Below are 23,195 nucleotides of genomic sequence, written 5' to 3'. Positions count from 1 at the left end.
CTTTTCTATTGTATAGCCAGCATAGCCCGCCACCTCTTTTTTTAATTAATGTATCTTAGCTTTTCTGTATTTACATTACTTTTTTTCACTTCATATTCTAGCATCTGGGTTACCTATAGTAAGGAAGCCTGAGTTCCCTATATTTGATTAGAAGTCAGGCTTTTCAATGCTTTTGAGATTTCAAGTCTCTAGCATGCTGTGCGACACTCGTTTTTTTTTTTTGCTGAACAAATTGTGGCACGCCTGGGTGGACACATGTGAATGGAATGCCTCAGATAAGTAAAGATCAATATGTTGTTGGAAAGAATAGACCTGAGTCTTATGACTCAGAGAACATGGCTGCGCACGCAAAATGTGAAGTACAAGCCTCTCGCACTCTAGTATTGGTGGGGCTACAAGCAACACCTATTATACCCACGAGCTTGGGATGAGAGTTTCAAATCCTCTCACTCAACTAAATCTCTTATTATTGTGTCTAATGATGTTGGAGCTTTGTCATCATCATCAACAAACTACCAGTCAAATTTTTAACTTTACGTCTACTATTTTATTTTTTTCTTTTATCATGTAGTTTTAATCTTTACTTTTTTGTTGTACAGCCGGCATAGCCCGCCACTCTTTTTTTAATTAATGTATCTTAGTTTTCTTGTATCTACATCAATTTTCTTCACTTCACATTCTAGCATCTGGGTTACCTGTGGTAAGGGAGCCAGTTTCTCGCATTTGATTAGAAGTCAAGCTCTTCCATGCTTTTGAGATCCCGAGTCTCTAGCATACCTTGACACCCTTTTTTTGCCGAACAAATTATGGCACGCTTAGGTGGACATGTGTGAATGGAATGCCTCGAACAAGTAAAGATCAATACGTTGTTGGAAATAATAGACCTGAGTCTTATAACTTAGAGACCATGGCTGTGCATGTAAAATATGAAGTACGAGCCTCTCATACTCTAATGATTGTGGGGCTACCAGTAACACCTATTGTACCCGCAAGCTTGGGATGAGAGTCTCAAATCCTCTTGCTTAAGTAAACCTCTTATTATTGTGTTTAATGATGTTGGAGCTTTGTCTTTAACCATGCTACAGGATCGTATCGATAAGCAAGCAACGACTTCACATACACTGATAGAAGAACTCGAGAAATAACATCTGAAAAAGAAACAGGAGCGAGCCAAAGCCTAAGAGAAGTTAGAATGCCAAGTCGATGAAAGGCAAAGAGCTTTGTTGCTAACTTTAAGTACAAGTTAAGGAACATCTTTGTTATGCTATCTAGACCATCGTAAGAACAAGCTCCAATTAGTTTGCCCATTCAAAATAGACTGACTCAAGGAGTAGTCTCCTAAAGTGCCCTCCAACTAAAAGATCAACAATGAGAACTGCTATATCATTCCTCAAAGGAGAAATAGCGAGTCTAACTCAATGGGAGGCTCATTTGGCCTCTAGAAAGGACAAAGGACAAGATACTATGAGGAGGAATGATAATACCACCAAGATACCTTTCATGAAGCTCTTCAAAAGTGACACCACTCAGCCAATGCTCTCAACAAGTCTCTCTAAGAAATGTGAAGAGATCTCAAGACTAGAGCCAGGCCTATAGTCAAGTCACTATTGAAAAGCGTAGGGGTCAATCTATATGGGCTTACTAAAAAGGACTCCATCTACAAGGTGCCTCTTCAGGCCAATTTTCAAGCTGAGGAGAAGTAGACAACTTTACCTAAAATATGGGAAGAAATTTGAAAGTCCACAAAAAAACTCAAGGCTCTAAAAAAGAGATGAGAAAGGTCTTAGGCTAATAGTTTCAGTAGCCCTTATACCTAAACTATCAATTTTTAAAACCATAAGGCTTGGCTTGTCATATTCGTTAAGTCCAGGATGTCATTTGCTATAGCCCCAATACCTGAGCTGTCATTTCTTACAACTTCTAATCTTTCAAACTCAAACGGCTTTAATATGAAGGAGTCATATTTTAAAAGATTGGATCTTAAGTTGCCAATCCCACAAGGACTAACCTCACAATGGCTAACTTAGCATAGGCCAGCATTATAGGGGCCAGAGCCATAGAGGCTAAAGTTAGAAAGGCAAGCTCTGCAAAGGCCTCTCGATAAGAGCTCTCTCCTCAAAGGCTCTCTCCACAGGGCTAACTTCACTTCACACGAGCCCGCGCCATAGGGGCCAAAGTCAGAAAGGCAAGCTCTGCAAGGGCTTTCTCCACAAGAGCTCTCTCTCTAAGGGATCTATCTATAAGATAGAGCCCCACAGCAATTAGAGTTTGCAGAATCAACCTTTGAGGTCTTAAAACTTAAAAGCGCCAATTTCAAATCCATCTCTTGAGCTCCCAAACTTTGAGAAACTTGATCTTAAGCTAGATCATATGGCCCCTAATCCTCAACCATAACAGTGTGCTTCAAGAAAAGTACTAGATCAATCATTAATCAAAATGGGAATCAATTGGTCCTCTAAGACATATTACTCATGCAACGCTTGGAAGTGGGAATATCCATAGAAAATTGACATACGAAGGCTCTTGCTAATTTGTATGTGGGAGGTATTGTTTGCATCCAAATTGTAAATTTGGTGGCCTGAGCTCAACTCAACTTAATCAGCCTTAAAATAAATAAAAATAAATATTTATGAAGCTTTAGCCACCAAATCAAGATCAGGTCTAGGTCATAATCTTCACAATCCACTTATGCTGAGTGACCACGATAGAGAAAATGCTTCCAAAATTAAGAAAAATGATGATCATAGAGCTTGGGCACTAAGCCAAGATCATCTATAAATAGAAGATCCCTCTCTTATCAAAAGGGATCATCATCATTAATAAACTATCAGTCAAATTTTTAGACTCCGCGTCTACTATTTTTTTTCCTTTTATTATTTAATTTTATTCTTTACTATTTATTGTATGGCCGGTATAACCTGCCACCTCTTTCTTTAATTAATGTATTTCTGCTTCTCTACATCTACATTACTTTTCTTCACTTTGCATTCTAGCATTCGGGTAAATTGTGGTAAGAGAGCTCGGGTTTTCGATGTTTGATTAGAAGTCAAGTTATTCCATTCTTTTGAAACCCTGTGTCTCTGGCATGTCTTTTGGTTTTGTTGAACAATATATAATAGATATTACTAATTAAGAATTCGAAAGCATAAATTAAAGCATCATAGTAACAACCATATTGTTCACCACCATCAAAATTTAAACTTGTTAGAGCATATAACTGCTCGATTTTCTACTTTTCAAATCCTCATGTAACGTGGATATCTTTTTGACTAATTAACTGTAGCAAGGATATCTTTATATTTAGTGAGCAGGGATATCATAGTAACTCACCTCCAAACAATTTTTTTTGGCTAGAAACAACCTTTCTTTTTTTTTGGGTGAAAACTAGAAACAGCCTTTTACGTCGCTATATATATAAACATTAAAATTTTTGTGATTATAGTTTGGTATGCTTAAATAATCTCTCCCCCGTCTTCTAGATGTGAGAATGTGCATCATTTTACTTATTTTTTTAATATTTTCAAGCCTGACATAATCATTTTTTAAATTATTACATTATTAATTTTAAAATTTAGTTGCCATTAATCTCTCTTTACTCGAGTACTGGCTTTGTCATTAAATATATACATAATCCCCATTTGGTATTAGGTTTTCAAGTTCATATGAGGTCACTATCAAATTGAAGCCCTTGGATCTTATTTTAATGGAATCAAGTCACTAACATTTAACAATTATTATTCTATCAAAAAAAAATAACAATTATGATTGATGAAGAATTTTCTTAATACATTAAATTAAATTAAATAATTTATAGAAAAATATTTAAATTTAAGCTAAAAATCTAAATTTTTGAAACAGACAATGGATTAAATTTATTTAATTTATTTTGAATTTTCATTTAGTTATTATTATGATTATTATCCTATTATACATTTTCAACAGTGTTTAAGAGCATGACACGTAGCCCCCAAGTCAGAACTGGGAGGAACACGGGAGTGACACTTTTCTCCCCACTCAAGTGTTTTTCTTGGGATAAGTTCACGCTGGATAACTATCACACCTTTTACTGTTCCCAATTGTTTACTGTAAGAGGAATTAAAGGTATATATTTTATTTCAAAAAAAATTCCTAATTTAGCATTTTAACTAATTTATACAATTACATTGAATATGTTTTCTTATAGCTGACAAGAAAGAGAATACATATGTTTCCAATAAAAATTAATCCGGCTACTTAGTACGCAGTTTGAGGGTGAAGTCCTATTATTTATAACTTGCATATATTGTTTTTTATTATAAATTTTCAATTGAAATATCAAATATTAAGATTGGACAATGATGGTAATTGGCAAACTGAAAGATGAACAAAATTTAGGAAGGGCAAAATTTTCGTATATTTACGACAAGCATTTTTAACGGTCAATTTATTAAAAAGAATTACTATTATTGCTTATTTTTAATTAATAACAGCATAAAATAATACATTTAACTTTTGTCATGTATAAAGGGCTAGTGAATATTTTGTCAAATATTCAATTGTATAACTAAAGAAGATAGATTGTGAAATGAAATTATATTTGGCAAGTGAGAGAAAAAGCAAAACAATTTATATATTTTTGTATTTTACAAATGAAAAAAATGATTTTTTTTGCAATAATTTATAAAGAAAAATAGAAGCATATTACAGCTTTCCATTCCTCTCAATGTGAATCAGTAAGCACATAAAACGTAACGGACTTGCCACATTTCACAAATATTTTTGGTCAAATACATAGCAGCTACTATCATTATATATTTGTATACATTAGATGGAAAAATAATTTGAGTTAAATTGGATTTTATCAAATTAATTTAATCAAATATATAACTTTTCTCACTTATGTATGCATTACGGAAAATAATTACTTTTATCACTTCATTCGAAATTTTTAATGCACCTTTCATTTCGTGATATGAAAAATTGTTATCATAATGTATTCTAGTTTGCCTTCTACTTTGAATTCGCAATAAAATTTAAAATAAATGAGAAAAACACAATCAACTCTCCCAAGTTGTTTCTTTCACATTATTATTTCAAATCATTATAAAATGAAATATTATTTTTTAATCATAATTCATCCGTTAAAAATATAATTCATTTTTTCTAAGGATATATATTAAATAATATAAGTTATTTTTAATTTTTTATTATGTAATTAATAAATTTTTTTAAAAAATATTTTTAATAAATAAATCAGTCAATTATTTATTTTTAAATGAGATATCTTATAAAATAAAAGTAAATATAAAAAGATGACTTCAGTTTACCAAATACAGTTAATTGACTTATTGAGGATTGTGATTCGATTAAATAAATTTTATATTTTAAAATGGATGAAAGAAAATAGTCTGATTTATTTTTAAAATTGAGTGCAATTGCAAGTCTCATAGTAACGTATTTAATAATAAAAAATCACACACTCCAATAACCAGTCAGCTTATTCATTACCCAGAACCAGAAAAAAAAAACAATGGAGTCTGTTGTAGATATTTTTAATATATTAATTATCAATATATAAATAATAATACAAAAGGAAAATAACTGTTTTTTTATTTATTTTTAAATTTTAAGTATGCTTTTTAAGGTAAAATATAGGAAAAATAACATCCACGGACCACTATGTAAAATTTATATCACACAAGGATCAAATGATTTCATATTTTTTTGCAGTCTTTTGGTCATTTTTTCATATTAATTTCATAAGTGAAATGATGGAATTGCCTCTTAAGTTAAAAAAAAAAAAACTTGCCGTCAGATCGCCGTCGCCTGCAAGGTCATCGAACCCTTGCTGTCGACGGGTTGTCGGTAGTTGGTCATTGAAGCTCCAAAGCTACAAACATTTATTTCAAAGATAATTGGTTTAGGCTGGCCGAGGGAGGGTTTGATTCATGATCTTTGACCACCTAAAAAGCTTGTTAACCTAGTCCTTGAATAATATATAGTAAAAAAAATATAAATAATAAACTAAGCTCAAAATTACTTTCATGTAATGACATAATTGAGTGTTGTTAATTTCTGAACAGAATTTATTATTTTACAAATATTACTTGTTAATTTGACATAAACAATTACAATTAGGGTGTTAAAACTTCACTCATTTTATTTGTTAAACATCCAATATATTGTTGGTAATTATAAATAGATTGTTGTTAAAACCAAGCAAATACTTATTAATGAATGATTAACATATAAACTAAACTCTTTCCATCAATTTTTTAACTTGTTAAAACAAAAATAGATTGTTGTTAATTTCAAATGAATTATTGTTATTTTACAAATGTTACTTGTTAATTTGACATGAACAATTACAAATTAAGGGCTTTAAATTTCATGTATTTTATTTGTTAAACGTCTCAATGTATTATTTTCAATCACCAATAAGTTGTTGTCAAAATCTAAATGATACTTGTTAATAAATAACAACACGTACAACTAAAATGGATGAAGTTTAACAATTTATTTATGATTAATAACAATACATTGGGACGTTTAACAAGTAAAACGAGTGAAATTTTAAAGCACTCAATTTATAATTATTCATATCAGATTAACAAATAACATTTGTGACATAACAAGTTTTGTTAAAAATTAACAACACTATATTATGTTATTACATAAAGTGGTATTGAACTTGGTTTAATATTTATATTTTTTTTGCTATATGTTATTATATGAAAGTGACCAAGGGTCAAAGGATCAAACCTCCTTGATCACCTAAATTAATTATCTTTAAAATAAAATGTCACCAGTGTTAGCTTTGGTGATTGGTTGTCGGTGACCCCCACAGGTAGCCGGGGTTCCAACAACCTCGCTGCCAGCGATGGTCCAATGGTCGATAACAATAGATTTTTTTTAATTTTTTTTGGTTATTTTTTAACTTGAAAAGGTAATTCTGTTATTTTACTTATAAAATTAATATGAAAGAAGAGAGAATTGTAGAACAAATATAAAATTATTTAATCCTGTGATATAAATTTTATACAATAACCCTTGAATGCTATTTTCTCCATAAATATTAGTACGATTTTGCTGTTGTTTTCACTTTCAATTTTCATCCGAGAGACTTCCTGGGCACTCTACGCGACCGTTTCTTTGGTAAGCCAAAGGCTTTACATGCCATTCGCAAAGGCTCTGCATGTATTGTCTGCCATAGCACTGTCAACCTTCCTTCTCTAATTTCAATCTCAGAATTCGAACTCAAGAATCAGAAGAAGAAGAAGAAGAAGAAGGTTCAGACTTCAGAATAGGAGACATGTTCTTCTCACAGTGCCTTCTTTCTCGAAAAGCTCCTTTAGGAACCATTCGAGTTGCAGCTTACTGCTTCAAAAGGCTCAAGAAAGTTCAAGTCAAAGAAACTGACATTTCCTTTTCAGTCGGTTCGTCCTATTCAATAAATTTCGTACCCTTCTTCGTGTCATTCATCAAATGGGTTTTTGCAGGAAATGAAAGCAAATGAAATTTTCTCTCATCAAAATCCAGCTTTTCTTATATGGGTTCATTTATAATGAGGATTCATCGTTGCCATCTTTGTTGGATTTTCTCATTGTTCCTTGAGAAATAAACATGCTCATGTTTTCTTTCTTCCTTTTATTGCTTGTGTGCCTGCGTTCATTCCTGTTTTCAAAAAACTGTATTCTGACGTTTTTGTGTTTGTTTATGTTTCGTGGCGTTTACAAGTAGTACGGAAAGTTGGTGGCGACGTGATACTGAGATTGTCATAAATTATTCACTGGTCTATTCGATTTAGTTGAATCCTTGAGATGGTATCACTAGCTTGACCACTATGCTCCCTCTTGTTCCAGTTAAAATGAAGTATGGACACAAGTCGACTTGGGTTGAAATGAAATGATCCTTGATATGGTATTAAAGTCTATCTGACCAAGCAGTCGTCAGATGGGCCCTAGTCTCTGTTCTTCTATTCGAAATTGAGCCCTGTCACAAGCTTTAAATTTTGAATTGAAAGTTTCTGACAGATAGAGCTTCATGAGTGGGGATAACTTCAAAATTATTGATTCGTCTTTCCATAATTCATCCGGTTTTCAAAGATTACATGTTTTTTCTTTTGACCTTTATGAACTGCTATCTCGGTTTTTTCGTCACTGTAAATTTCAACTATGGAAGGCATCAATATTCAGATATATTTCTTGATGTGTGGATACTAAATCGTATACGTATCTCCATATCACCTTTGTTGTAACACAGTTTAGATAAAATCGCTGGAAGGCCAGACTGCTGGGTGTTCCAAATGCTCACTTTTAATATAAAAATCTAATTGCTGGTCAAGTTTGTAGCATGTCTTGATATAAACCTGATGCTTTTCTCGCATCTATGACTTGCTTCTTAAGATAGTTTTATGGATCATTCGATGCATCACTTACATTTAATGTGAGCATTTATTACGAGAATTCATTTGTCATTATAAGTTCATGCAGTTTGGAATACACTTGATAAGATTACTAGTTAGTATATTAGTTGAATACGATGAGGAGTGCCAGTTCTTTGGCTATAATTGAGTAATGATGTGTATATTATAATATTGGGAATTGAGTTCGACTGTGCCAGTTGATAGCTCCTTGAGACAACCTATACACAAATCAATTAGAAGGTAGTGGCTATCAAGGAAAAGCTGATAATGCATGAAAAAATGGAATCTGCTGGATAGCTTTAAGTTAATCTATCTTCTACATCTTCAGGACAAGTTAAGTATTGTGGCTCATAAATTGGGATAGTTGTTATATCCTTAAAGAGAGGTTTTATGGAAAAGTTTTCTCTAGATAAAAAAAAAAAAGATTTCGTATTGTTATCCGGAGTGCACTAGCATTGCTAGATAAACTATATTGAGTAGTTGAAAATCCACCAGATATGTGCTTCATGGTAGTTAGTGTGATGTTATTAGCTTCAACTTCTGGCAGCAATTAAGATGGTTGTGTCATAGTCATCAAATTTGGTAATGGGCAGAGCAGGAAGAATGGCAATGATAGCGGTTGCAGCCAAGGGCAGAGCCATGATTTAATTATAAGGGTGGCCAAGATTAAAAAGCATATATACAAAAAAAAAAATTAATAAATCTAGGTGAGCCAGAAGTATATAACATTTATATAATACTAAGAAAAAGTTAAGAACTTGGGGGGAAGGGTGTGGCCCATGTCAGTCCCCCCTCTCTCCACCCCTGATTGCAGCAATGGTTTGCTTTGATCATGATATTGATGATTCATAAATTATGCCTGTAAACAAATTGAGATTATACCTTCAATTATTGAAAGCTTCCTATTTAAGAAGTTTGCTATTAGTCATTACTCGTTATATTTTAGCTTCTAAATGACTGTGTTACATGATAAATCTTCTGAACTTTATCATGTAAAGAAATTAACGTTACTTTGTTTTAGTGACTTATTAATTGTAGTTACAGAAAGAGACACTCTAAATAAACTAAATTCATCTCAATCGTTAATTAACTTTGTAATATGAAAGATATTGATAACTACGTTAGGTGTTATTGCTTCAATCATCCAAGGCTTAAAGCTATCAACATGGCATGTCCTTTTTTTCCTTTTTATTGAACTAACCATTCAAGAATATTTTTTTGTTTTAGTTTTGGGTACATCTTATAAATTTTGAATTTAAAGTAACCATTTCCTACGGTTCTATTTTATTCTACTTCCCTTCTGCAGACAAAATTTTGCAAGATGAAATCAACGATCAGACATATCGAGTTCTGGCTGCTCTTCTCCTTGGGGTAGTTAGAATATATTCGAAAAAGGTTGAATATCTTTTTCATGATTGCAATGAGGTTCTTTTGAAAATCAAGAAATTTAGGATCAATACAAAGGGGAATGGACCTATGGAAACCTTGCGTGCATCAATTACTATACCAGAGAGATTTGAGCTTGATACTTTTGATCTGGAAGTATCTGAAGATGTTGGCAGTGGGTAAGTTGTTATAATGTTTTGAAATTTAATTGGTTTTTCAAATTACTTATATTTGTTTGACATTTTATATTTTTGCTTCGACAAATTTCAGGGGCAACATTGTTCCACAAGAAGAAATCACACTTAAAGGTACCTTTGTTTCTCCACAATTTTCTCCTTGGAAACTATAATATTGTTTCATTAATTTATGTAATATGGCTTGGTATGGAACAGATGTGTGGGAAAATGAGCGAATTGGACAGTTTTCGCTGGACAAGGTAAGAGCTACATAGTTCCTAATAAGTTCCTTCTACGTGTCATTTTATTATACTCAAAAGTTTATAGATCCATTGCTCTCAGATAATTAATTTTTATCTCTCAATTGTTATGTTTGGATTCGCCAATCAAATGATGGAACGTGATATATATTTCCATATTTCATTTCTTCTTTCTTTTATGTTTGTTGTTGTAGCTGTTTGTGTACGTATCTAGTGCAGATTTTTATTTCAAGCCTTGTATCTCTTTTTCTTTTTGACAAGATTACCTTGGCTTATACTGTGTTCCCAAATGTTATCTTTTGCTGGAAATAACATAATTGTTGAAAAGTAAAGAACCATTATGTAGGAAAACTGAAAATAGAAGAAAGAGGAAGGTTTGAAGTAATCAACAGCTACATGTGCTCTAGCAGCTGCTTTTTTTTTTTTTTTTAGGACAAGCTATAGCAGCTGCTTTACATTATAACTGAATCAGCCACAAAATGCAACATCATGTACTTAAGTCACAAAGATGTCAATGCTTACAAGGTTTATAACTCTGAGCATCATAGCAGAGATGTAACAAAATGTAGAATCTCATAAAGAGTAGAACATCCTATGTTATTTGAACCGGTCATAGTTTCAATGAGAATGGAAGCATAAAAATTAAATGAGGGGTGGGTGACTTGTGACATGTGACTGCTGGTGAATTTAGGGCAGTCAAAAGTTACCTTTAAAGTTAGAGAGTGCTGACCTCTATCCTTGGGGCCTTATATAAGGATGCATCTGTTGAATTTTACCATGTTTTTCATCTTGTGCAAATAGTTAGCACTGCCATGTTTTACATGGTCCCAAAAAAAGTGCAGAAAAACTATGTTTATGGCTGGACTACAAATACCCAATATCTTACATTTCAGGAGTTGCAGTTTCAGTCTGAGGAGTTTTCTTGCTCTCTAAATCTCTGCTCTGCTGCCAACCCAATGGTAGAAAAAGAGTATGTGAACTGCATCCGATCCATCAATTTATTGAGGCATTTTAATTGTTCATTCCATCAAATTTTGCACTGCTGAATTTCTGTCTAAATTGTTGCATTTTATCCTCCCAAATGAACTTATTTAATTATCTAATATATGCCTTGCAGCTTTCTTCAATCTCACCATATGGACATCAACTTTGAGCTTACTGGACAAAATAGTCCAACTAATTTACAGGAAGGAAAGGATACATGCTCTCCAGATAAACAGGTGAATTTTGGCACTGATTTAGCAGTTGAAGTACTCATGGAGCCTGTGAATATGTTAAGTCCAGATAAACATAATGATGAAGAAAAGACAACAGTAGGTGAATTGTATGAAGATGAAGTCCAAAACAATAGCATCGAGAGAATTCAATCATGTGGGATTTCTCAAGACAACATACGTGTGTCTTTCCCCCGGGAGGTGGTGCCTGTGGTTCCTTTTGAACCATTTAATAAATCTCATCTGGTGCTTGAAGTTGAAGATCGGATTGAGGCTAGGGGAAACCAAATGCATCAGGAAGCTGGGGAAGTTCATGAGGCAAGGAATTCAGAAACAAATGTGGAATGGATCAGAGATGGCCAATCCTATCAAGAAGAAGGCACATTACATAATAAATCTTCATTTTACAAGGAAATGCTCAAAGAACACATTGAAGGGTCTAATGAAGATAATCATGACAAAAAAAATTTAGGACCTAATGAATATATTTCGATGGAAAGCAAAAAGATTCATGCTATTCCAGCTTCATCAATATTTATTGATTTATCTCCTTGGTTTCATGATGCTTCAACTGCAAGACGAAAAAAAGGTTTGTAGTTCTATGATTCTGTTGGATCCACTGATCCATTGACATGTGATTCTTGATTTTTTTTAATTTTCATTTTTCTCATCAAGATTATAAATTGATTTTCTTCTACAAACAAGTATTTATTCTACTCTCCCTCCCCCTACGGGATGGATAATGGCAGGTGCTACTATGCCAAAGGATTTGCTTATTCCAACACCAGCTGCAAGAGAGGGTGCTTGTTTTACAAGGAAAAGAACAATTATTACTGATGATGTGACAGTGTTATCAAATGAGTATGTAATGGTTTAGATTATTTGCAGACCTTTTATTGACATCTCTTTCTTGCAATATTCTTGTATTTTGTAGTTTTGTTGATATGTATTATATGTTTTGCAATGGTTGATCTGCATGTTTCCTTGTGGCAATGCTAGTTTGCATTTTGGAGTTTGAGATATTATATCACTTTTTGCATTGAAAGACTTACCAAATCGATAGTAAAATACTGTACTTTGGATATTCACATCATAATTGGCAAACAAGTCACTGATTTTGAGGCTTTCTGGTTTAATAAAAAAATATATGCTTTCAAATTCCACCTTTTTTGTTCTTTAAGTTTGACAGTTCTTTGTCTGGCTCTCTCTAATTTCCCTTTTGTCATTATATAGTTTTGATTTGGACAGTCAATTATCTAAGCATTGTCTGAATAATTTGCATCTGGAGCCATTTCAGGGCAGTTAAACAAAGCATATGCGATACAAGAGATTTAATTTCCAAACGAAGAAAACATTGTCACACTCTACTCAAAGCACGGAAGGAATATCGTGTTTCGACTCTTCCTAAAGGCTTCCATGACTCTTTGCTTCCTTGTGAGTTAGCAATTGTCTTTATTATTGTTGTTGTTGTTGTTGTTTTAATTTGGCTATCATTGGTAACCCTGTTTTTCTACAGGTCATTCATCAGAGCTCCAATCTCTGTTCTCCAAAAAGAAAATGAAGATATCAATGTCCCTTGAAGCTACAAAAACTCCTAGAAAGTTGGATGAGTTGGAATCTGATATAGTAGCTTCTCCAAAAACTCCTCCTCGGCTCTCAACTATTCGATCAGTTGAGGGCCTGAATGATGTAACACCTTTAAGTCCACATGAAATCTTGAGAAGAGAACAGTCTCTGAGAAATGATGACCAACTTAACCTGATGAATGAGGAAAATAATAACAATCATGTAATCTTCAAAATTCTGCTGATATATTGACTGTACAAGTACTTTTAACTAATCTAAATGGATATCACAGTTAACCTTGTGAAAAATCTTGCAGCGTAGTGTGGGAACATTAAGCTCATATGAAGGCTTAGAGGGAGGTCAATCTTTGATAAAGGATGAAGAACATTACCTGATGAATGAGGTAAAGTTACTACCATGGGACAACATTAAAATTTCTGCCAGTCCACAATATTGCATTTGTACTATATTGTATTCCATATCGGCAATCATTTACAGTTCACCTTGCAGTGTTAAACACATTAATCCAATAAAATTGAAACACATTAATTCTGTTGGAAATATTTATTTCATTTGTATGATACTTTGAGATTTGGCTTATGTGAAGTGCAGCCTGCACTTTATCAAACCCTGTACTTAGCAAATAACCTTTAATGAAAATATCATGGACCTGTAAATGATCTGTTTAAATATTTAAATAAGATATGTTGAACCATGTACTTTTATTACCTTTATCATATAATTGTCCAATATCCTAGGCATGACCACTTATTGGTAGAAGCTAAAATTTTGGTCACTTTTGCTTTCTCTATATTCTTGAAAGCACTATGAGCTAACCATTTATATATATTTTTATATTTTTGTACCAGGATTCAAATTCATTTGAAACACGGAATTCCCAATCTTGTAAGAAACTTGCAAACCAATATTTTTTAACTTGTTCCACATCTTTGTTTATTTATTTTTTGTCAAGCTTAATATGGTGTTGCTTCTTGATTTCTTTATTTGCTGCAGGTGCTTGGACTCGACAAACTAGGTGAGTCTGTGGTTAACTCAGAAATTTAGTTCGGTATTTGATTGTGATATTGGATTTTGATTGTCAACGCTAATAATATGCAGGAAGGTTGCCATGCACTTGCAGAGAAGGTTTTCAAGTCTCAGGAACCAGAAGGATGGGGAAGTTAACTTCTCACAAGCTTTTGGTTCAAAAACCAGGAAAGAATGTGCAAGGCTATTTTATGAAATATTGGTATGCTTTTTTAAGTCTTTCCAAATTATATCTTGCTTGGAAGTTTCCAGATAATATTCTGGCCCATAGGAAGATATCAATTTTCTCAATTCAGTCCTCTGTGATCTCTTCTCTTTGTAGCCTTGTAGAGTGACTTTTGTCACCAATACAATCCTCATTTTCTTTGTCACGCTCACATCATTAATAGTCACATGAGAAGACGCTCATATTATGTCAGCGTCTCCGTTAATTTGCTAATATGAGTATTGTATTGGTGATGAAAACCACATGGCAGGATTACAATGAAGTGCCACAGAAATAGGGGACCAAAATGAGAAAATTGACATCTTTCAAGGACCCAAAAAGTAATTTATACTTTTTGTTATTTAATGGCTATTGGAAACAAGCTGGTTAGGTAATAGCATATAAATTCTCATTATTGCCGGTGGCCTTGTGCCACAATGGCACTAGCACTCCTCCTGTAACAAGGACGCGCGTTCAAGCCCAAAGTGGCAATTTGTGGAGGGTGCATTGATTTTTCTTTCTTATGGGAAAGGAATAGTAGGGTGAGCGAGTGGGTATTATTTAGTAATTGTCCCTTATCAAAAATAAATAAATAAATAAATCCTCGCTATTCTACCATCATGATTTTTGGCTGGCTTTCAATAGAAAAAAATTTTGTTAGGTTAAAAGAATTATAACAATTATAGTAGAACTAGACATGCTACATATGCATTGGATGGAATTTAAAGAATGCGTTGTACTATTCATAACTTGTAAATAATGCATGTTGATGTAAATTTTATTATATAATATATATATATTGATATTGATATTGATATATTGATTGTAGCTTCTCTTTTCCTTGTGCGTGCTTCCAGCATGCTTTTTCATAAGACGATGAAAGATGTTAATGTTTTCTGCATAACAATTTTGCAGGTTTTGACAACTACAGATTTTGTGGATGCAAAGCAGCATGATGCTTATGGTGATATTTCAATAAAGAAGCTCCCGAAATGGGATGAAACTTTTGGTGTAGATGCTCTCTAAAAGGGCAGAGATAAATATCAAAGGTTATATATATACATATATTGTATGATGCTCCCTTGTGTTGCATGAGAACAATTATGCTGTTTCAATCAAACTTCAAAGACTGTTATCATTTGCTGGTTTTCTCTGATGCAGGAAAGTCATATTTATTATGACCTTTCTTGAGATGAGATATGAGAAGTGCTTTTTTTTTTTTTTTTTAATTCATCTGTGACATTCTTATGCACCACACATCTTTCTGTGGAGTTAATGAGTGATCAAAAACTACATACACAATGCAAAAATCTGGATTATAATATTATGATTAAATCATGCATATATGAGATCTAGAAAGTAATTGAAGTGCATTTAAACTACTGGGATTACTAAAAGGCTTATCATGGCTTGAACTTCAACTATTATTTGATAGAGGGGTGGACACTAATCTTCTGTTGACAACGTGAAAAGCTTAATATGATGTAATTATGGATGATGCAAAGCTTAAGAATGTTTTTTTAATGGTTTGTTATGGTTTACCTTGAAATTTTGCGGATTGAGCAGCAAGAGAAGAAAATAATATGATGATTACAAACACACATACCAACTTCATTTTACAATCCTTGAAAATGACAAACAATTACTTTCTTTTTTATTATACTGGGAGGTTCAATAAAAACGAAAGAAAGTCAGTTGGGAGATCAACTGGACACCCAAAAAAAAAAAAGGCATATATCAATTGCCAATTAAAGCAGTACATTTTATTCGTTTTGAAACAATTATTGTATAACAAAATACAATATTGTTTTACTAAAATACCCTTATTTATTGTTTTAATTTTTTACCCTTACTTTTCATCAATTATATGATTAAAAAAATTAGCGTTTTATTAACAGTTTAACACCCTAAAGTGATAATTGTTTGAAAAGAAAAGGAAAATCTCAAAATGACTATTATTTCAAAACATAGGAAGTTAATATGCTAGAAACAGTATGAAGTTCTGAAACATCTGCTTAAAATTAGAGCTGTTAGAGTTGATAAAGGAGTTGGTTGATTAAATTCCTATTTACAGCCTCATAAAGTTGTATGAAGTTGATTAACATAATTTCTACAAATTTGGGGAAACGAACATATTTTACTTAAAAAGTTTAATAATAAACGTGTAAAATTTATATTTAAGTTGTATCCGAAATTCCAACGCCAGCCAGGAGTGGCACACAACTTAAGTCTCTGCAAACTAGAAACCAAGTAAGCCAATAGAATCTTATGTGCTTTGGACTGAACAAGAGGGGTTAGCATAATAAAAACATGAAATTTAACAGCCAGGAAAGAATGAGGTGCCCTCATATTCCACGATAAAATGTAAATTTTGTTATCGGTGAAGTACATATCATTTGCGTCTCACTAAATAATCCTGCCCCCACTGGTCTTGTTTTCTAGATCCGCCATTATCATCACTCATCTTTTTTCTTTAAATTTTCTCCGAATGCACTAATATGCAGCTGTTTTCTTGACGACAAAAGATTCCTATGAAAGATCAAACTGTTGGAAGGTATTGAGGGGACTCATCTTCTATCAAAAGAATAATGAAATAACACTACAATAAGGTCAGATATATCTAAGGCCCTAAGCCCCAAACGAATGAGAGGCGAAGGGGAATACTGAATCCTCCACAAAAATTCAGAAAACCTACTAGAGGTCAACCTTGACTAATTTCCTTCTCCTTTGCCTTGCATGCATCTTCCGCATTTTTGATAAATTTTTTGGTCAATTCATCAACCTGCAGGCAGGAAAAAGTATCAGAAAATTGAAGTTATGAAATCTTGTTGGCCACTTGCCCGGAAATAGGCTTGTAACTTACTTCTTTCTCCAATCTTTTTATGTCATCCTTGGGGAGACTTGAATGCAGCTTTTTTATCACATCCATTGCCTGTAGAATAACATCCTTAGACACAATTGGCAGTAAATTATGGTACAGCTCCACTTCATATATATGGTAAGGATCACAACCATTGTAACTCAGTATAAAACCCTTTGGACACAGGCTTGGCGATCCAATAGCATTGTTTTAAGAAATTTTGAGGCATTCTCTATCCTAACTTCTTAAAAAGCTAAACATCAGATATAATAATTTAGGACAAGAAAATGCTGGGCGTTAGGTCTAAAGCGTGAAAGCAAAAACCAACCAATAGGACCCTATTTGAGAATACGTCAATGTTAAGAATGAAAAGAGTAGCATAAAATATTTGAGGGACTTCATATTACCGAACCAAAGTTGAACTAGGTGAAAAACAGATGAATACATTTAGAAAGAGGGAGAATTCTGGACGACTTGACCTGAAGCCTTTCCTTGAATTATTTAAAGCCACAAATTTTCTATAATATACATTTACAACTTAAAGTGAAAATCAAGCATAAAAAATTAATGGGAAAACATAACTTTAAGTTCCTGCATTTGCACTTTTTCTTCGGTGCTCTAGGTCCCAGCACTTTTGTTTTTTGGAGTCCTAGAACACCAAAAAATAAAAGTACAAAAACCCAGAATACTGGGAAAAAAAAGTGCTAGGATTTATAACAAAATTCAAGCAAAATACAGAGATTCAAAGTTATGTTTTCCCAAAATTTATTGCATAAATTTGTTGTCAACACTTGAAACTTGGACAAAATTTTCAGTCTATTTTTCAACTTTATTAAGCATGACATAAGATGAAGGCCTCATATACCTGCACTGATCTGAATTACCCTCACAAAGCCACATGAAGACCAAAGCTGTTGGCCAGCCTGATCCATAGACAAGTACAGTCATCTACCCATTTCCAGGTACTGTGAAGTTTACAGGGGCATTGTTGTTTTGGATGTTTTATTAGGAAGATATAGTTGTTTATGCCACTTTTTCTCAACAACATATACATACAGATCGAGGAAATGGCACAGCTTTCCACCATACCTTTTGTCGGGCCCTTCTAATGCTTTGCCGGGCATCTTCACATGACTTGGTGACCAATTTATTCATAGCCTAGATAAATGCTCAACACAGAGATATACAGCAATTATGTGTGTGAGCCATAAATTCTCGCTAAAGGGGGAAAAAGTTGAAACCACATATAACTTGAAAAGGTATTATTAGTTTACCTGCATATGCTCTTTGGTCAATCTGATGGTTACATGGTGAAGTAAATTAGTAAGTTACAATGAGCAAATATTTCATAGTTCTTTAGCGGCAAAATATCCAAATGAACTTCATTCTGACATATATCACTGAGAATACAAGGATTTAAAACCTACGGTGGAATAACAGCAATCAATCTTTCACCATCCGCTTTAGGATTTAACCCCAATGGAGAGGAAACGATGGCATTCTCTAATTGTTTAAGTGCCTGAAGAAATTATTGGGATTCAACTGTCATACCAGTTTAGTAATTAAACCTTAACAGAAATATAAACTTGATCTCCAATGGCTGTGGATTACAACTTACAAGTGAAAATAAATGTATTCCTTAAGTACATGGAAATGTAATAAAATTATATAATCAATTTTGTCGCCTTGAAGTCCATGATAAAGAAAACAAATTTAAGAAATTAAACTTTGAAAAAGTTCCAGATTGCTAGAGGTAAACCATAGAAAAGCTAGAATGAGAACTGGTTCAGACCATTATTAAGCATGGAGATAGATGAATGTATGTCTGCTTCAGGAGAGTACCTGTGGATCATATGGATTTACAGATAAGGTCTTTGGATCTATGACTGAAACAACAGCAATTCGGTTTAAAGGCATCTTCACCCCTCCAGTTTCTACAATAATATGGTCAAGCATTCCTGTAGAAACAATTCATAATGCATGTACAAGTTGATTATTAACAATCACAGAAGCAAAAAGTAAAGTTTCAAAATAAAGATGCCCTAAAATATACCAGGAGATGCCCTTCCTGTACGTAGCTTGTTTAGTTCTGTTGATAATGCAGTCATTGCTGCCTCCATCTGTGAAATAGCGTTTGCCTTAATAGTAGGCCCAACATCTGGTGGAACTTCAATTGTCTTAACACCAGCTCCATCCTCTAATTATATAAATCAAATAATTAACAAATTATTTTTTAAGTATTAATATTAACATACCTAAAGACAATATGTTTTGCATAGAAGTAAGCTTGATTAGGCAAGTCATTGGCATCCTTTTACAGAAAAATCTCATATCAACTTATGTTGTGATGTCTGAAGTCAGTTCATTTTATTCTGAGAAAATTTTCTGTATTAAATGCTCCCTGAATTTTTGCCGTGTGCTTACTGTTCGGTTAAAAGGAAATATCAAAATTACAGCGGTAAGTCCATTCACTTGGTAAACACCAAAAGAGTTAGCATATTTAATTTCTCTCCCTAAACCAACAAATTCTCCCGAGATTAACAGGACTAGAGAAGGAACGATCTGTAGAAGCTCATGTTGGAGAAGAGACAGAACGACATACTTGATTTTCGTCCTTTGGCATAGCCTCTGCGACTCTCTATGATAAAATTAGCTGCCGGGAGACTGAATACCCTGTCAATATTAGAGTTACATAAGTTGACAGGATTTTCATTGGTGCATGAGAGATCACGACCGTGGAAAGCAGAGCTCCGAAGGAGGAGAAGGTTTCTGTAGGAGAATGCACGTCTAATGAAGGTAGACATCCGTCTCCCTTGTTATTCTTTCTTCCTACTCTTCAGAACTTAAGTTCTTCACTTCACAAGATTTATTCTGCACGAGTAAATGAAATTATTCAAAAATTCTGGCAGCCTAACCCTGTAAAGAATGTTCAAAGAAATTTAGGCCCCCAGTGCAAGCACGTTTGTTAAAAATTGGGCGGAAAAGTAGCAAGTTTTCCACTTTCATAAGGCTAATTCAGCACACACGTCAACAGTTCATATTTAGAGCTTTCAAAGTGGCATGCCATACTCCGGTTGTAAGTGAAACGAGTAAGAACCTTTAATCCACCCTGCATGAACAGAAATATGCGAAGTGCCCACCAAGTCCAGAAAAAAAATAAAAATAAATAAATGTACACATTATATCCGACAAATTGGAATCAATATTAGGGTTTATAAGAGCTAGCATTTCCAAAGAATCAATCTCATATGTTGACTTTGCGAGATAGTAATTTTGTCCCCTTTTAAAAGCAATCCATATGAAAGAAAGCATCGCACAGCTTAGATTTCAAATATCAAGAGGAGAAGAGGATAAACAATCTCTTACTATTGCTTGCAGTGATGTTGCTGCCAAGCTGTCGCCGCCGGCGGCCGCGGAGGAAGGTGAGTATGTCTAGTGAAGAAGCCAGAAAGCCTTGCTAAGTGATTGTGTGGAGTGCACTCGTGCGAAGCTGCGAAGTAAGCCAAGTAGCCAACTCAATGAAACGCTGCGTTTAAACGAGAGATATGGTTACTTTTTTTAATTTTTTAGATACAATAGAATAGAGATATGGCTTCGGTCGACAAAATGAGTTGCGTCTCTTTTTTTTCCAGGGGAACACAAAGCCCTCTCCCTCCTTTTCTTTCTAGTTTCCAGCAACACAATTTTACAGAGTAAACCCATTGGCAAGCTTTTTTTTATAAAGGGAGAATAGCAACAGAAAAAAAACTCTTACAAACATGCAAATGACAAATAAATATCCTGACTTGTGATAATTATTGTGTGATCTTTAGAGACTTGTCTATCATTCTCAAATTTTCAAAGTGTGGCCAGCTGAAGTATAAAAAAAAAAACTCATATTTTATAAATCTAAACTCATATAAAACTTAACATATAAATTACAAATTTATCATTCTACTATGATTTACATTAATAAGCATAAGTTAAAAGGAACAAAATATACAAATTATTTGTAAAAATTTTGGTAGTCTTCCCTTTATATTAGATTTCTTGAAATCTTTACAACCTGTGAAATAGAATATCCAAACAACATTTAGAGTTCTACTCTAATATAATATATACATATAAACCAAAATACTTTAAACAAGGATCTTGACTATATGTTTCATGAAGCAACTCTAGAACAAAAACAAAATACTTAAATATTTATATTAATCCATAATATAATTGAAGCAACAAAATGCTTTTTGTCTCAAAGAGTCCCACAAGGTCTACTGAAAAACAAGTTCATTTCTACTATTTGAATATAAAAAATTCTTCCAATAAATAACGTCCCTAAATAATAATAAGGGTTAATGAGCATTCTAAACTCTGAATTGAGTGAAAAGCACTCTTGTCCTTGAACTCTTAAAATGTGTAAAATAGACTTTAAACTTTTAAATTTAAGGCAAATTAAACCCCACAATTAACTCTCCATTAACATTACTGTTCATTAAGTGGGGCTCAGTCAAAATGTTGATGCGTTATTTTTAATGAGCACCACAGACTCTAAACTATTATACGAGTAACATCCTGAATCATAAACTTTGAAATTCAAAGCAAATTATCACCACATTTATGTGTAGAATGCTGACTATTGTGTAGACGAAATTAGTCTCAACGTAGTTTACCACGGTAAATGCATCGTTGGTTGCTGCAAACGACCCATAATTTTATCAATGACATTTTTGCCCCTTTTTTCAATGTTTTTCAAACGATTAGTATCTCATGCTTTCATATATTATATAACTCTAATTTATTCTTATTTTGAATAATTTTTATTTATTTAATAGTGAAAACTTGAGATCTCATTTGAAAAGAAGTTTAAGTATCAAAGGATTTTATAAATCATGGATGCGAAAGCCAACAATTTCATTAATGAATTTCAAACCCAAATTAACTAGTTAATTAAAATATTAAACTTCTTTTCAAATGGAATCCCAAGTTTTCACCATTAAATAAATAAATATTATTCAAAATAAAACTAAATCAAAGTTATAGAATATATAGTAGCATGAAATACCAATTATTTGGAAAACGTTGCAAAAAAATAGGCAAAACATGTCATTTCACGAGATTATGGGTAGTTTACCATGGCCTTCACTGTGGCGGACATGTTGAGACTAATTTGATCTTTATAATAGTCAGTATTCTACACATAAATGGTGGAGATAATTTACTTTGAATTTCAAAGTTCAAAGTCCAAAATGTTACTTGCACAATAGTTTAGGGTTTGTGGTGCTCATTAAAAATGACACATTAATAGGGAATTATCACATCAACATTTTAACTATGCCCCACTTGATGAACAATAATGGCATTAATGGTGAGTTAACAGTAGGATTTAAGTTGCTATGAATTTAAAAGTTTATGATCTATTTTACACATTTTAAAAGTTCATGGCCTAGAGTGCTTTTTACGCAATACGTCATGGTCCAGAATGCTCATTAACCTTAATAATAATGATAATCATAAACATATAAAATAGAAAACAAGTGACTAATCTAATTATTAATGGTATTAGAAAATAAAAACATAATTTATCTTTAATAATTGAGTAAAAAAATAGAAAAAAGACAATAGAGAATCATAACCAATAAATTAAGAATATATCTTTTCAAAAAAATAATAATAAAAACACAATTCTTAAGGGTGAAAATATAACTTAGAAAACTTGTTTTCTATTAGGGCCTTAACAAAACGAATAACAGGTGTAGACATATATAGTTTACAAGGGTAAATAACATCTGATGTGGCTAAAAGCCACAAAAAATAAGTGTAGACATAAATCTTATGAATAACAGGTGTGGATTATATCTATGAAATTACATCCTTCCTTCCACGTGTGTTGGCTGACACACGGGGCAAGCACCTACAACATACTTTGTTAGCTAAGTGTGCCATAACGTGTTAAAAGCTAACGAAACTACTGTTAGCAACCAACATTTTATATTCAATCCTATAAAATATTTCTATCATGCATGGAATCCAAAAATTCTTATAGTTCAAAATTTTCCTTTAATTATGAAGTATAAGTAACTTTTTTAGCTATAACTTAT

General features: G+C 32.9%; 2 protein-coding genes across 3 annotated transcripts in view; one reads left to right on the top strand and one right to left on the bottom strand.

Annotated features, from left to right (window-relative positions):
- LOC129286137 (sister chromatid cohesion 1 protein 2-like) overlaps nucleotides 1-15,334 on the top strand; it is a 30,590-nt gene extending 15,256 nt beyond the window's left edge. The window contains exons 9-23 of the mRNA XM_054922155.1: nucleotides 6,827-6,870; nucleotides 7,193-7,415; nucleotides 9,711-9,969; nucleotides 10,061-10,098; nucleotides 10,183-10,226; nucleotides 11,120-11,196; nucleotides 11,344-12,029; nucleotides 12,190-12,301; nucleotides 12,738-12,874; nucleotides 12,957-13,228; nucleotides 13,323-13,409; nucleotides 13,876-13,912; nucleotides 14,021-14,042; nucleotides 14,126-14,255; nucleotides 15,174-15,334. Of these exons, the coding sequence (XP_054778130.1) occupies nucleotides 6,827-6,870; nucleotides 7,193-7,415; nucleotides 9,711-9,969; nucleotides 10,061-10,098; nucleotides 10,183-10,226; nucleotides 11,120-11,196; nucleotides 11,344-12,029; nucleotides 12,190-12,301; nucleotides 12,738-12,874; nucleotides 12,957-13,228; nucleotides 13,323-13,409; nucleotides 13,876-13,912; nucleotides 14,021-14,042; nucleotides 14,126-14,255; nucleotides 15,174-15,284 (2,279 nt within the window). The 3' untranslated portion in view covers nucleotides 15,285-15,334. The remainder of the gene's footprint in view (nucleotides 1-6,826; nucleotides 6,871-7,192; nucleotides 7,416-9,710; nucleotides 9,970-10,060; nucleotides 10,099-10,182; nucleotides 10,227-11,119; nucleotides 11,197-11,343; nucleotides 12,030-12,189; nucleotides 12,302-12,737; nucleotides 12,875-12,956; nucleotides 13,229-13,322; nucleotides 13,410-13,875; nucleotides 13,913-14,020; nucleotides 14,043-14,125; nucleotides 14,256-15,173) is intronic.
- Nucleotides 15,335-16,574: 1,240 nt separating this feature from the next.
- Nucleotides 16,575-20,637, bottom strand: LOC129284754 (uncharacterized). Of its 2 annotated transcripts, XM_054920216.1 has the most exons (10): nucleotides 20,485-20,637; nucleotides 19,721-19,989; nucleotides 19,172-19,315; nucleotides 18,961-19,076; nucleotides 18,546-18,637; nucleotides 18,393-18,414; nucleotides 18,208-18,276; nucleotides 17,984-18,041; nucleotides 17,122-17,190; nucleotides 16,575-17,040 (listed from the first exon to the last, which is right to left on the bottom strand). In XM_054920216.1, the coding sequence occupies exons 2-9, from the start codon at nucleotides 19,920-19,922 to the stop codon at nucleotides 17,144-17,146; spliced, it is 750 nt and encodes a 249-aa protein (XP_054776191.1). In that variant the 5' UTR covers nucleotides 19,923-19,989; nucleotides 20,485-20,637; the 3' UTR covers nucleotides 16,575-17,040; nucleotides 17,122-17,143. The 2 variants fall into 2 exon arrangements, with proteins under 2 accessions (XP_054776191.1, XP_054776190.1); XM_054920215.1 differs by lacking the exon at nucleotides 17,984-18,041.
- Nucleotides 20,638-23,195: the final 2,558 nt, after the last annotated feature.

This window comes from Prosopis cineraria, unplaced genomic scaffold (genome assembly GCF_029017545.1).
Source record: "Prosopis cineraria cultivar Desert tree isolate PC_DT_omini unplaced genomic scaffold, ASM2901754v1 PC11, whole genome shotgun sequence".
Classification (NCBI taxonomy): Eukaryota; Viridiplantae; Streptophyta; class Magnoliopsida; order Fabales; family Fabaceae; genus Prosopis; species Prosopis cineraria.
Note: the sequence above shows the minus strand (reverse complement) of the source record. Positions and strands in the feature narration are given on the sequence as shown.